The following is a 12,261-nucleotide window of genomic DNA, read 5'->3' on the forward strand; positions in this document are numbered from 1 at the left end:
TTTAAAATTAATAAAACAACTTCAGTTTGTAACAGGTAAAACTGTTTCTATATATTTTTTCATCTTAAATGCTCTGATGGTGAGAAAAATTCTACAGAACTTGAGAATATATTTAATTTTTTGTGTCCAAACTTGAACAGACTTTCATGGATCCATTGCCCAGGGCACACAGAACATCTACTGTTAACTAAACATCAGGCAATGTGCCAATTCCTGTAAGCATGAACACATTTAGTCCTCACCACAGCCCTGAAAGACTGGCATTATCTCATGTCATAGATACAAAAATAGATCGCACAAGTAGAGAACTGCCAAGAACTTGAGTCCAACTTCTATTGCTATCAAAACCCACTGCACCAAGACTAATGTTTTTCAAATTGAGGATCATGACCTTTCAAATAACAGAAAAGAAAAGATATCAAAGGGCTTTGTGCATAACAATGGCAAGGGGGGTGCTTCATCGTTTTCTCACTGAGGGTCTGGTTCAAAAATGTTTCAAAGCCACTGGCTTAGACCAATAATTTAAAAATACTGGGACTTCCTGGCGGTCCAGTGGTTAAGACTCCACACTCCCAATTCAGGGGGCCCGAGTTCAATCCCTGGTCAGGGAACTAGATCCCGCATGCTGCAACTAACACCCGGTGCAGCCAAATAAATAAATACATAATTTTAAAAAATAAAATTATTGAAGCAGAAGATCCCTTTCTTCAAGCAGAACATTTTTTAAACCCTGATTTATAAAACAGCCCTTCTGCTTGGAGTGGTGAGAGAAGATGTGAAACCCAGCCTGTCAGGCCCCCCTGGAGGACCCTCTCAGCAAAGCAGCGTGCAGGGCTCCCCAAAATAACGGGGAAATCCTCTATTCCACAACGCACGCAGCAAATGGTCACCAAATGTCTACAACGTGTGAGACATTACGTCTGGTACAGGGCTACCAGGACACACAAAATACAGTTCTTGCCCTCGAGGGGAAGCAGACCTGTAAACTGAGTTAGGTATAAGAACCGCGGTGAAGAAATACAGGAATGGAGGGGTGGAGACACTAAACCAGACAGGAAAGGTATTCCAGACATGTCGGAGCTCGGTTTAAGGGACAAGGATGAATCAATTTGACAAAAGGGGAAGGGTGTTCCAGGAAGAGGGGCTCACAAACCCAAAGATGTGGAAGATCAGAAAAGTCAGAAATATTTAAGACGCTGACTCATTCCCTGAGCTGCCATCAACAAATCAAGTGGCTCAAAGACAAAAGCATGATGCTCTTCCCCTCCTGTTACCAAACAGGATTCTGCAAAGGGATTAAGCCCCACAGAAAATTACTGGAGTCACTTTTTTTCTCAATTTCCTAAGGATGGAACAAAGCTGCCACCATGCTAGACAGACAGGATGCCTTAGAACCTTTGGGCTAATTATCCAAAAGAATCTATACAAGAAGGGCTGCCAACATCTTGGCCCTTGAGACACTCTTCTCTCTACTTACAATATCCTCCCTCCCTTCCCCCACTTTTATTCCTACTAATTCTTCAAGCCTCAGCCCAAATGTCACTTAATCTGGGGAGCCTTCCATGACACCATGACAACAAACTACATTAGCATTAGCAATTGAGACTAAGAAATCACACAGCACACAATAAAACATAACTTGTTACGTTAGTATAACATAGCAGTTACAATGTTTTGTGATTTCTAATATAATTATCTGTCTACTTAGCTAATCAAGATCTTAGGTGACAACCAACATTAGCTAAACTGTAAATTTCTTGAAGGCAGATACTTTTTATCCTGAACTTCCAACTGGCCTGCAGTAAACAATAAATATTTATTTTTGTTGTATACAACACTGTAAATCAACTATAATTTAATAAAATTCTTTAAAAAAGAAATAATGGCTGAGAACTTCCCAAATCTGGGGAGAGATTTGGACATCCAAGTTCATCAAACTAAGAGACAACCCCAAAAGTTCAACTCAAAACAATTTTCTCTATGATACATTGTAATAAAACTATCTAAATTCAAAGACAAAGAGAAAATTTTTAAATCAGGAAAAGAATCCGCCTGACAATGCAGGCCCTGGTCCTGGAATATCCTACATGCCATGGAGCAACTAAGCCCGTGAGCCACAACTACTGAGTCTGTGCTCTAGAACCTGAGAGCCACAACTACTGAGCCCGCGAGCCACAACCACTGAAGCCTGTGAGCCTAGAGCCCGTGCTCCACAACAAAGAGAAGCCACCGCAATGAGAAGCCCACACAGCATAACGAAGAGTAGCTCCGCTTGCCGCAACTAGAGAAAGCCCGCGCGCGGCAACAAAGACCCAACGCAGCCAAAAATAAAATAAATAAAATTTTTAAAAGTCTAATATGACAAAAGTAATTAGTTTTGATAAGTTAAAATGTTAAGTTAGTGGAAAATTTCACTCAGACTGGTTGGCATTTTATAAATACTTCAAATTTCACTTACATACCAACTACTAGATTGCAAAGACACAACTATAATCATCTTCTTAAAAAGCTAAAAATATTAGAAAATTAAATGTATATGATTTAGTAAACATTAAGAGAATTCAGGTTAGATTTAGTAACAGTAAAACAACATTTACTATTCAGTATAATTAAAGATGAACAGAGTTCATTTACTGTGAGATGCTTGTCTCCCAAATCAAGGAGATCTTAGGTTACAACCAACATTTGGTGTTCACAGAAAGGGATACAGTGATTTGTTGTACTATACATTGATCAGAACATATGTGGAGTACATGTACAGATACAGGGACACATTTTAAGGAACTTGTTTATAAACTAGGCGAGCAACCAGTCAGGTAGAAAACCAGCCGTTTTGGAAAAACACACCACATCTGAAATGGATGAAGAAACTGGAACTGATTATCTGAAAAGAGAAAAAACTTTGAAGAAAGCCCTTATCTCACTATCAGCAATAATTGGCAAAACCTCTGATTCAAAACAGTAGCAGGCATGCACTATTTCCCATTCCACCCCCACGAGAAATACAATTTCTGGAAGGATGAAGAGAGTGCTGGCGTATGAAGCAGAGAAAAGGAGGCTACGGTAAGACAGTGCCACGGAGGAGCGTGCTTCCTGCTCCAGGTGAGGCTGGGGATCCAGGGACAGGGAGCGAAGCGCTGAGCTGGGCAGCGGGAACCACTGACCGCCATCTCCAGACAGTGGGCGGGGAGCCTGCCGACCTCCCCTCAGACTCAACAATGACAAAGAACAGCCAGAGGAAAAGAATGTGCCCTTGGAAATGTAAAACAAAACAAATAAATGGAATAGTTGAATGAGAAATTCAAAGAGGTCTCCCAGAAAGCAAAGCAGAACCTGAGTTGGAAAATATAAGAAAGATAAGTAACAAGGAAGTCCAAATCCAATTGATAGAAATTTATAACTGGAAAAGGAAGTAAATTAGCAGAGAAATAATATTTACTCAAATTGAAAGGAAACATAGACTGCAAATTGAGGGGTCTATTGAGTGCGTAAGAGGAAAATAGAGAGGAAAACAAAAGACAAACTTAAACACATTATGAAATTTCAGAACAAAGCTACAGAGAAAATTATAAAAATTACCAGAAAGAAACTGCAGGTCACCTACAAATAGCAAGGATGAGACTAGCATTAGAATTGTAATCAGCAACAGTGCTAGTTAACAGTGAAGAAATGCTTTTTGAGTTCTAACAGGAAACAAGTTATAACTTAGGGTATCATACCTGATCAAATAAATGATCAACCAAGAATGAGGACAGAACTAGACACTTACAGACATGCACAGACAGATCTTAGGGGGTTAATTCAGGAAGAAATCAAGGAAATCAAGGAAAAAATAAAGATGATGTTCAAAAAGAAAGAGGATCCAACCTGGGAAAGAAATGAAGGTAAACCCCAAGACGACATTCAACACCAGGCTAAGGGAACCAGCAGCTTACAGAGACTGGGGCAGAGAGAGTTCCGAGAGGGAGGACTCCAAATAACCTAAGAGAAGCAAAGAGTGCAAGAGAAGACAGAGAGGTAACTGGAGACACCAGAAAAACAAACGTCATGGGCCAAATATGAAGCCTCCAGAACAAACTAAACCAGGGAGACAATGGATTCCATGGCGAGAATCTGAATCGTAAATGAGGATATGGTAAAGAAAGCACACGTTACTTCCACCCAGAAGAAACATGAAAAGTAATTAGAAAACGGGAGCTGTAACTCTTCTGTACTTACTTGGTTTTCTAACCATGTACATGTATCTTGGACTTTAAAAATTCTGGTAGGGTACCACGCAGAAGAGGTCACAGACTCACTCTATATTGGTTCGAAAGATCATAGAAAAGAGTTTCATGAAGGGCAACTATGGATTCAATACAATGAAGAATTTTCTAACCTTTAGAGATGTTCAGAAATAAAGCAAATGATTTGAACACCGTAAGAATCCAAGCAGAGGATAAATGGCACCTACATGGGATGCTATAAAGAGGATTGTCGTCCTGGGTGGAAGAAACAAATTCAACTACTCATCCAAAAAATGACCTAAGATTTTTCCAGCTCTAAAAACCCTTCACTCCTATCTGGGAAATATATCCACAGACAACAGCCTTTTTAGGTGTGAGAGGTATTACTCAGGATAAAAAGTTTAGCAGTACTAACAAATTTAAGGCAGAAAAAGGACATAATGAGAAAAGATAAAGTAAAAAGGAAGAGGGCACAGGCTGGAATTTATACAACGAAAGCAATTATGTATCCACATATCAAATGTAGCACACTTGCCTTAGTACTTAATTTACAAAATGACATGAACAATAAGAAAAATACGTTAGAACTTTTAGAGTGGCCTATACTAATCTTACCATGTAATAGTATTTGCTTGATAAGTAGAAATCAAAATTTGCAATTATTTATTTACTTTTCTAATAACAAAATTTTAAATCAATAAACGTATAAACTAGAAAACATCATGTCCATCCAGTTATACTGAATTTCTCTCTTACCAATCATAACCTACAGCAAAAGATGTTTCAATTACAGGAGCAATGAGTTTTGCAGCTGTCATGATGTATTTTTCTGCCATGGCTTTCCTATATCAAACAAACAAAAAAGATTTAGAAATATGGTATAAAAAGAGTTTCGATTTATTTCTTAAAATGTTAAGTGTAAACACTGTCCGGGCAGCTATGCTAGCAATCTGTTTACAGATCAGGCTGAAAACCACGACTGGGAAATGCGATCAGCAAGCCATGACTGCCCTTGGGGTCAGCAGTTCTTGGTCTGTGATGCATTCTGAGGAAAGAAGGAAGGAAAGAAGGGGGGGGAAGGGAGGGAGAAAGAAGGAAGGAGAGAGAGATACACAGGACTCTGCAGCTGAAGCTGCATTATCTGCACTGTCTGTGGAAATGAAAGGGTGAAAACTGCCACTACAGAAACTGTGGTAAATACTAAAACTGAACTACTACACGTCTCTATAGATTTGCCTAATCTTCGCCTTTCATTTTATAAATGGAATCATAGAATATGTGGTCTTTTGTGACTGGCTTCTTTCACTTTATCATAATGTCCTCAAGGTTCATGTGTACTGTAGCATATGTCAGTATTTCATTCATTTTATGGCTAAATAATATTCCATTGCATGGATGGATCATATATTTTTTACCCATTCATCAGTTGTGGACATTTGGGTTGTTTCCACTTTCTGGATACGAATAATGCTGCTATGAATATTCCTGTATAACTTATTATGTGGCTGTATGTTCTAATTTCTTTTGGGTATGTATCTAGGAGACAAATTGCTGGGTCATACGTTAAGTCTATGAAGAACTTCCAGACTTTTCCAGAGTGGCTGTACCAGTTTACATTTCCACCATCAGCGTACAAGGTTTCAACTTCTCCACATCTGCATCAACACTTGTTATTATCTTTTTGATTCAGTCACACTAGTGGGTGTGAAGTGCTATCTCATTGCAGTTTTGAGTTGCATGTCCCTAGTGAGTACTGAAGTTAAGCATCTTTTCATGTGCTTATTGCCATTTGAATATCTGTTTTGCAAAAATGTCTATTCATATCCTTTGTATATTTTTAATTAGGTTTTGGCCTTTTTATTATTGAGTTGGAAGAGTTCTTCTACGTACTGCAGAAGTAGGTCCCTTCTTGGATACATGGCTTGCAAATATTTTCTCCCATTCATTAGGTTGTTTTCACATTCTTGATGGTGTACTTTGAAGAACGAAAATCTTTAATTTTGGTGAAGTCCAATTTACTTATTTTTTCTATTTACTTTTTCATACCTAAGAAACCATTGCCTAACACAGGTCAATAATATTTACTTCTATGTTTTTTTTCTAAGAATTTTGTAATTCTAGTTCTTACTTTTAGGTCTATGATCCATTTTGAAGTAATTTTTCTGTATGGTGTGAAAGAGAAGTCCAACTTCATTCTTTTGCATGAGCATATTCAATTGTTCCAGCACCATTTGCTGAAAAGACTATCCTTTCCCCATGGAATTGTCCTGACAGTTTTATTGACTATAAATGTAAGAGTTTATTTCTGGACTCTCAATTCCATCCCATTGACTTTTATGTATGTCTTTATGCTTCTAACATAAAGTATTATCACACTGTCTTAATTAGTGTGGCTTTGTAGCTTGAGTCCTCGAACTTTTCTATTCTTTTTCAACATTGTTTTGGCTATTCTGGATTCCTTACATTTCCATATGAATTTTAGGATCAACTTGTCACTTTCTGCAAATACACTACTGGGATTTTGATAGGGATTACACTGAATCTGTAATCTGGGGAGCACTACCATCTTAGCAATACTAAGTGCCTATCCATAAACATGTGATCTCTTTCCATTTATTTAGCATTTCTTCCAATGATGTTTTACAGTTCTCAGAGTACAAGTTTTGCATTTCATTTGTTAAATTTACTAATAAATTATTTTTTACGCTACTGTAAATGTAATTGTTGATTTCATTTTCAGATGGCTCACTAGCAGCGTGTACCACACTTCTATAGTATTCTGTTGATTCTTGCATGTTTATCTTTTACTCTGGAACCTTGCTGAACTCGTTTATCAGTGGTAAATTTTTTTAGTGCGTTCCTTAGGATCTTCTATATACAAGATCATGTGATCTTTAAACAGAGATAAGTTTTACTTCTCTCCAATCTGGATAAGTAAGTCTTTTAGTTACTTTTCTTTCTGTCTTTCACCATTAAGTACTATAATGTGAAACTGTGGGTTTTTCATAGATGTCCTTTATCAGATGGAGCAACCTCCTTTCTACTCCTAGCTTGTTGAAGTTTTGTTTGTTTGTTAAACAAAATCCAATATGGATTTTGGATTTTGTTCCCCCCCAATTTTTCCTTTTTTTTTTGGTTTACTGAGATGATCATGTGGCTTTTGTCCTTTGTTCTACTGATATCCTGTATCATATTAATTGAATTTTAGATGGTAAACCAATCTTGTAGTCTTGGGATAAATCCCAATTAGTCATGGTGCATAATTCTTTTCCTATTTTGTTAGTATTTTTGGTTTCCTAATATTTTCTTGAGAATTTTTAATCTATAGTCATAAGATATTTTCCTGTAGTTTTCTGTCTCTTCTGTTTTATTTTGATATCAGGGTAATACTAGTTCATAAAATGAACTATTTTCTGGAAGAGACTGTATAGAAATGATGTTTATTCTTCTTTAAACATTTTCTAGAATTCTCTAGTAAAACCATATGGGTCTGGAGATTTGCCTTATAAATTCAATTTCCTTAACATTCAAAGGGCTATTCAAACGATCTATTTCATATTAAGTGAGTTGTGGTAGTTTGTATTTTTTAAGAAAGTGGTCCATTTTGTCTAAGTTTCAAATTTATGTGTACAGGGTTGTCTGTAGTATTTCCTTAATATCTTTCTGATGTCTGCAGGGTCTGTAGTGATAGCTACTATTTTGTTCCTAATACTAGTAATTTGGGTCTTCTCTCTTTTACCTTCATCAGTCTTGTTAGAAGTTTGTTAACTTTATTGATCTATTCAAAGAATCAACTGTTTCACTGATGTTCTGTATTGTTTCTCTCTTCAGTGCCAATGATTTCTGTTCTTTTATTATTTCTTTCCTTCTGCTTCTTTTGGGTTGATTTTGCTCTTCTTTTTCTAGGTTCTTTATTTTTTAATTGAGGTATAGTTGATGTACATTATATATATATAAAATATATAATACCTGAAAAATATTAATATATATATATATAAAATCCCTGAAACTTACATATATAAGCTTCAGGCGTACAACATAGTGATTCACAATTTTTAAAGGTTATATTCCATTTATAGTCACAAAATATTGGCTATATTCCCTGTGCTGTACAATATATCCTTACAGCTTAATTATTTTATACTTTTTCTAGGTTCTTAAGCTGGGAGCTTAGGTTATTGATTTAAGACTTTCCCATTGTCATTCTAATTGCTTTTCCCTTATGGGTTGTTTTCTCTGCCTCCTTACAAGACTTTGTGATTTTAGGGACTTCCCTTTTGGCCCAGGGTTTGAGACTCCACACTCCCAAGGCAGGGGGCCTGGGTTCAATCCCTGGTCAGGGAACTAGATCCCACATGCCACAACTGAGAGTTCGCATGCCACAACTAAGGAGCCGGCGAGCCTCAAAGAAGATCGAAGATCCCGCATGCCACAGCTAAGACCTGGCACAGCCAAATAAATAAAATAAATATTTTAAGAAAAAAAGACTTTGTGTTTTTAATTTTCAGAAGTTTAATCATGATATATCATAACAAGGATTTTCTTGGGTTTATCCTCCTTGGGATTTCTTCAGCTCCTTGTACTGTAAGTTTATTTTCCTTGCCAAATTTAGGGAGTTATCAGCTATTATTTCTTTAGCCTAATCCCTTTCACCTCTCCTTCCCAGACTTGATGACACAAATGTTGGTTCTTTTGTAATAGTCCCAGAGACCCCTGAGGCACTGGTTATTTTGGTTTTTAGTCTGTTTTATCTATTTGTTCAGATTTGATAATTTCCATTTTCTCTTCCAGTCACCAAATCTCTCCTGGCTCCCCTTCATTCTCCTGTTGAGTCCCTCCACTGAGCTTTTCATTTCAGCTGTTATATTCTTCAGTTCTAAAATTTCCATTTGGTTTTTCTTTATATCATTTCTTTGCTGAGACTTTATTTCTTTTCTGAGGCTATTTTGTCATTTGTTTTAAGTGTGTTCATAATTGCTTGTTGAAGCATTTTTATCATGATTGCTTTAAAATTTGTCAGATAATTCTAACATCTCTGTCATCTCAGTGTTGGCATCTATGGACTATCTTTTTTCACTGTTTGAGATCTTCCTGGTTCTTGGTATGACGAGTGATTCTTGATCAAAACTTGGACATTCCCTGGTGGTCCAGTGGTTAGGATTCCAGGCTGTCACTGCCATGGCCCAGGTTCAATCCCTGGTCAGGGAATTGAGACTCCCCGCAAGCCACCGCACAGCCAAAAAAAGAAAAAGAAAAAGAAAACGAAACTTGGACATTTTTACATTATAAGACTGAATTTTAGAAGATGTGGTATATATACACAATGGAATATTACTCAGCCATAAAAAAAAGAATGAAATAATGCCATTTGCAGCAACATGGGTGGACCTAGAGATTATCATACTAAGTGAAGTAAGTCAGACAAAGACAAATATCATACGATATTGCTTCTACACGGAATCTAAAAAAATGATACAAATGAACTTACAAAACAGAAACAGACTCACAGGCATAGAAAATAAACTTATGGTTACCAAAGGGGAAGGGGGGGTGATAAACTAGGAGTCTGGGATTAAAATATACACACTACTATATATAAAATAGATAACTGGGACTTCCCTGGTGGTGCAGCGGTTTAGAATCCGCCTGCCAATGCAGGGGACACCGGTTCAATCCCTGGTCCGGGAAGATCCCACATGCCGTGGAGCAACTAAGCCCATGCGCCACAACTACTGAGCCTGGGCTCTAGAGCCCGCGAGCCACAACTACTAAGCCCGCGTGCCACAACTACTGAAGCCCACGTGCCTAGAGCCCGTGCTCTGCAACAAGAGAAGCAATCGCAATAAGAAGCCCGCGCACCGCAATGAAGAGTAGCCCCCACTCGCCACAACTAGAGAAAGCCTGCGCGCAACAACGAAGACCCAATGCAACCAAAAATAAATAAATTTTAAAAAATAAAAAAAATAAAATAGATAACCAACAAGAACCTACTGCATAGCACAGAGAACTATACTCAGTATCTTGTAATAACCTATGGAAAAGAATCTAAAATAAATATATATATAGTAAATCAACTACATTTCAATAAAAAAGTAAAAATAAAATAATGTTCATTCAGGCTCTTCAATACTACATTCACCCTGATTCTGAGGATTTGGGCAAGTGATGTATTTTATTTTGTTATTTATTTTTTTAAATTATTTATTTTATTTTTGGCTGCATTAGGTCTTCGTTGCCGTGCGTGGGCTTTCTCTAGTTGTGGCGAGCGGGGGCTACTCTTCCTTGTGGTGTGCAGACTTCTCATTGCGGTGGCTTCTCTTGCTGCGGAGCACGGGCTCCAGGTGCACGGGCTTCAGTAGCTGTGGCACACGTGGGCTCAGTAATTGTGGCTCGCGGGCTCTAGAGTGCAGGCTCAGTAGTTGTGGAGCACGGGCTGAGTTGCTCCACGGCATGTGGGATCTTCCCGGACCAGGGCTCAAACCCGTGTCCCCTGCATCGGCAGGCGGATTCTTAACCACTGCGCCACCAGGGAAGCCCCAAGTGATATACTTTAAGGAGCTGAATGCTTTTGTATTTTATTGTGAAAAAACGAAAAGTGACGTAGAGAAAAAAAAGACTGAATTTTATTTAAATCTTCTGTTTTAGCTGTCTTTCCTGACACCACTGTAGCAGGGAAAGAAGAGACACCACTGCATCACATGCCAGATAACGGGAGAAGCCCATATTCGCCACACAGCCTGCTTTGACACCCACGTGGGAGGAGGCCCTTGCTTCTGCTCGGTGGGATGGGAGCCCCTGCGTCCCCCGGTCCCTACTGACACCATGGTGGGGTGGCCTTGTTACGGCTGAGTGATGACCAAGGCCTTGGTTCCCCACTGCCCCTCCGACACCACGCAGGAGGGAGGGTCCAGAGCGCCCTGTACTGCTGGGTGGGGTGGAGTTCCAGGCTCCCCAGGTGCTGTCCACTACACCACAGAGTCAGAGTGGCGGGGCACCATAAGGGCCTTGGGAATTAAAGTCCTGCTCCCTACTTGGTCTGCTGGGGTACTGAGTGTCTCCTTACAGCCTTGGGAGGGTGGAAGTCTAGGCACCCACTTGGCTGTTGCTGGCATGTGTGGGGATGGGACCACAGCTTTTTTCTGTGGCATTTGTCTGAAAGTTTTCTGTCTTGCTAGCCTACCCCTCACCTTGTCCTCTGGCTTTTCTTAGAGCCTTTTTAAAAAATGCAGCCCCTGGCTTTCTGACTGCCAGCTTCTTCAGCTCCGAGTCTGGGAAATGTGAGGGGAATCACTGCCATGCTGTTCCCCAAGCCCCCGGGTCCCTTGATGATCTGCCCTCTTGTCTCTACCTTTCTTCTCATTTTGTTGTATATACAATTTCCAGGGTTTTTATTTGTACTTAGCGGGAAGAACATGGAAAAGTACATCTACTCCATCTTCCCAGAAGTATAAGTTTAATTTTTACTGTTAAACTAAATACTAAAGATTAAGGGCCCTCCATCCACACAATGGAATATTATTCAGCCTTAAAAGGAAGGAAATCCTGTCACCGGCTACACCGTGGATGAAAAGCGAGTCACAGACAGTACCGTGACTCCACTTCCATGAGGTCCCTAGAGCAGATCACATTCATAGACAAAAAGCAGAGTGGTGGCTGCCAGGAGCTGGGGGAGGGGGATGGGAGTTGTTCAGTGGGTACAGAGCTGCAGTTTGGAAGATAAAGAGTTCTGGAGACTGGCTACAAATCAACGTGAATGCACCTAATGCTACCTTTGAAATGAAGAATTACATATCTTGGTTAAGATAAATTTTATGTGTATTTTATCACAATTAAAAAAAACCCCAAACTAAGAGCCCTCTGTGATGTAATATAACTTCTAAGATACCTGTTGCATATTCAATAAATATTAGCAGGTGCAAGCCATACTTGACAGAGACTAGGTACCATATCGGAGAAAGGAAGAAATGAAATAAATAAAAAGAATTTTGTCTTTGGGAGTTGAAATTTAATTGGGGGGCATGATAAAGATACACAG

At 38.9% G+C, this 12,261-nt stretch overlaps 1 protein-coding gene across 7 annotated transcripts in view; it reads right to left on the reverse strand.

Moving 5' to 3' along the window:
- Positions 1–12,261, reverse strand: part of IFT88 (intraflagellar transport 88) — a 71,872-nt gene that overhangs the window by 32,437 nt on the left and 27,174 nt on the right. For all 7 annotated transcript variants that reach the window (XM_061171082.1, XM_061171077.1, XM_061171080.1 and 4 more), the window contains one exon: positions 4,983–5,069. In XM_061171082.1, the coding sequence (XP_061027065.1) occupies positions 4,983–5,069 (87 nt within the window). The remainder of the gene's footprint in view (positions 1–4,982; positions 5,070–12,261) is intronic.

The sequence above is a fragment of the Eubalaena glacialis genome, chromosome 16 (genome assembly GCF_028564815.1).
Source record: "Eubalaena glacialis isolate mEubGla1 chromosome 16, mEubGla1.1.hap2.+ XY, whole genome shotgun sequence".
Taxonomy (NCBI): Eukaryota; Metazoa; Chordata; class Mammalia; order Artiodactyla; family Balaenidae; genus Eubalaena; species Eubalaena glacialis.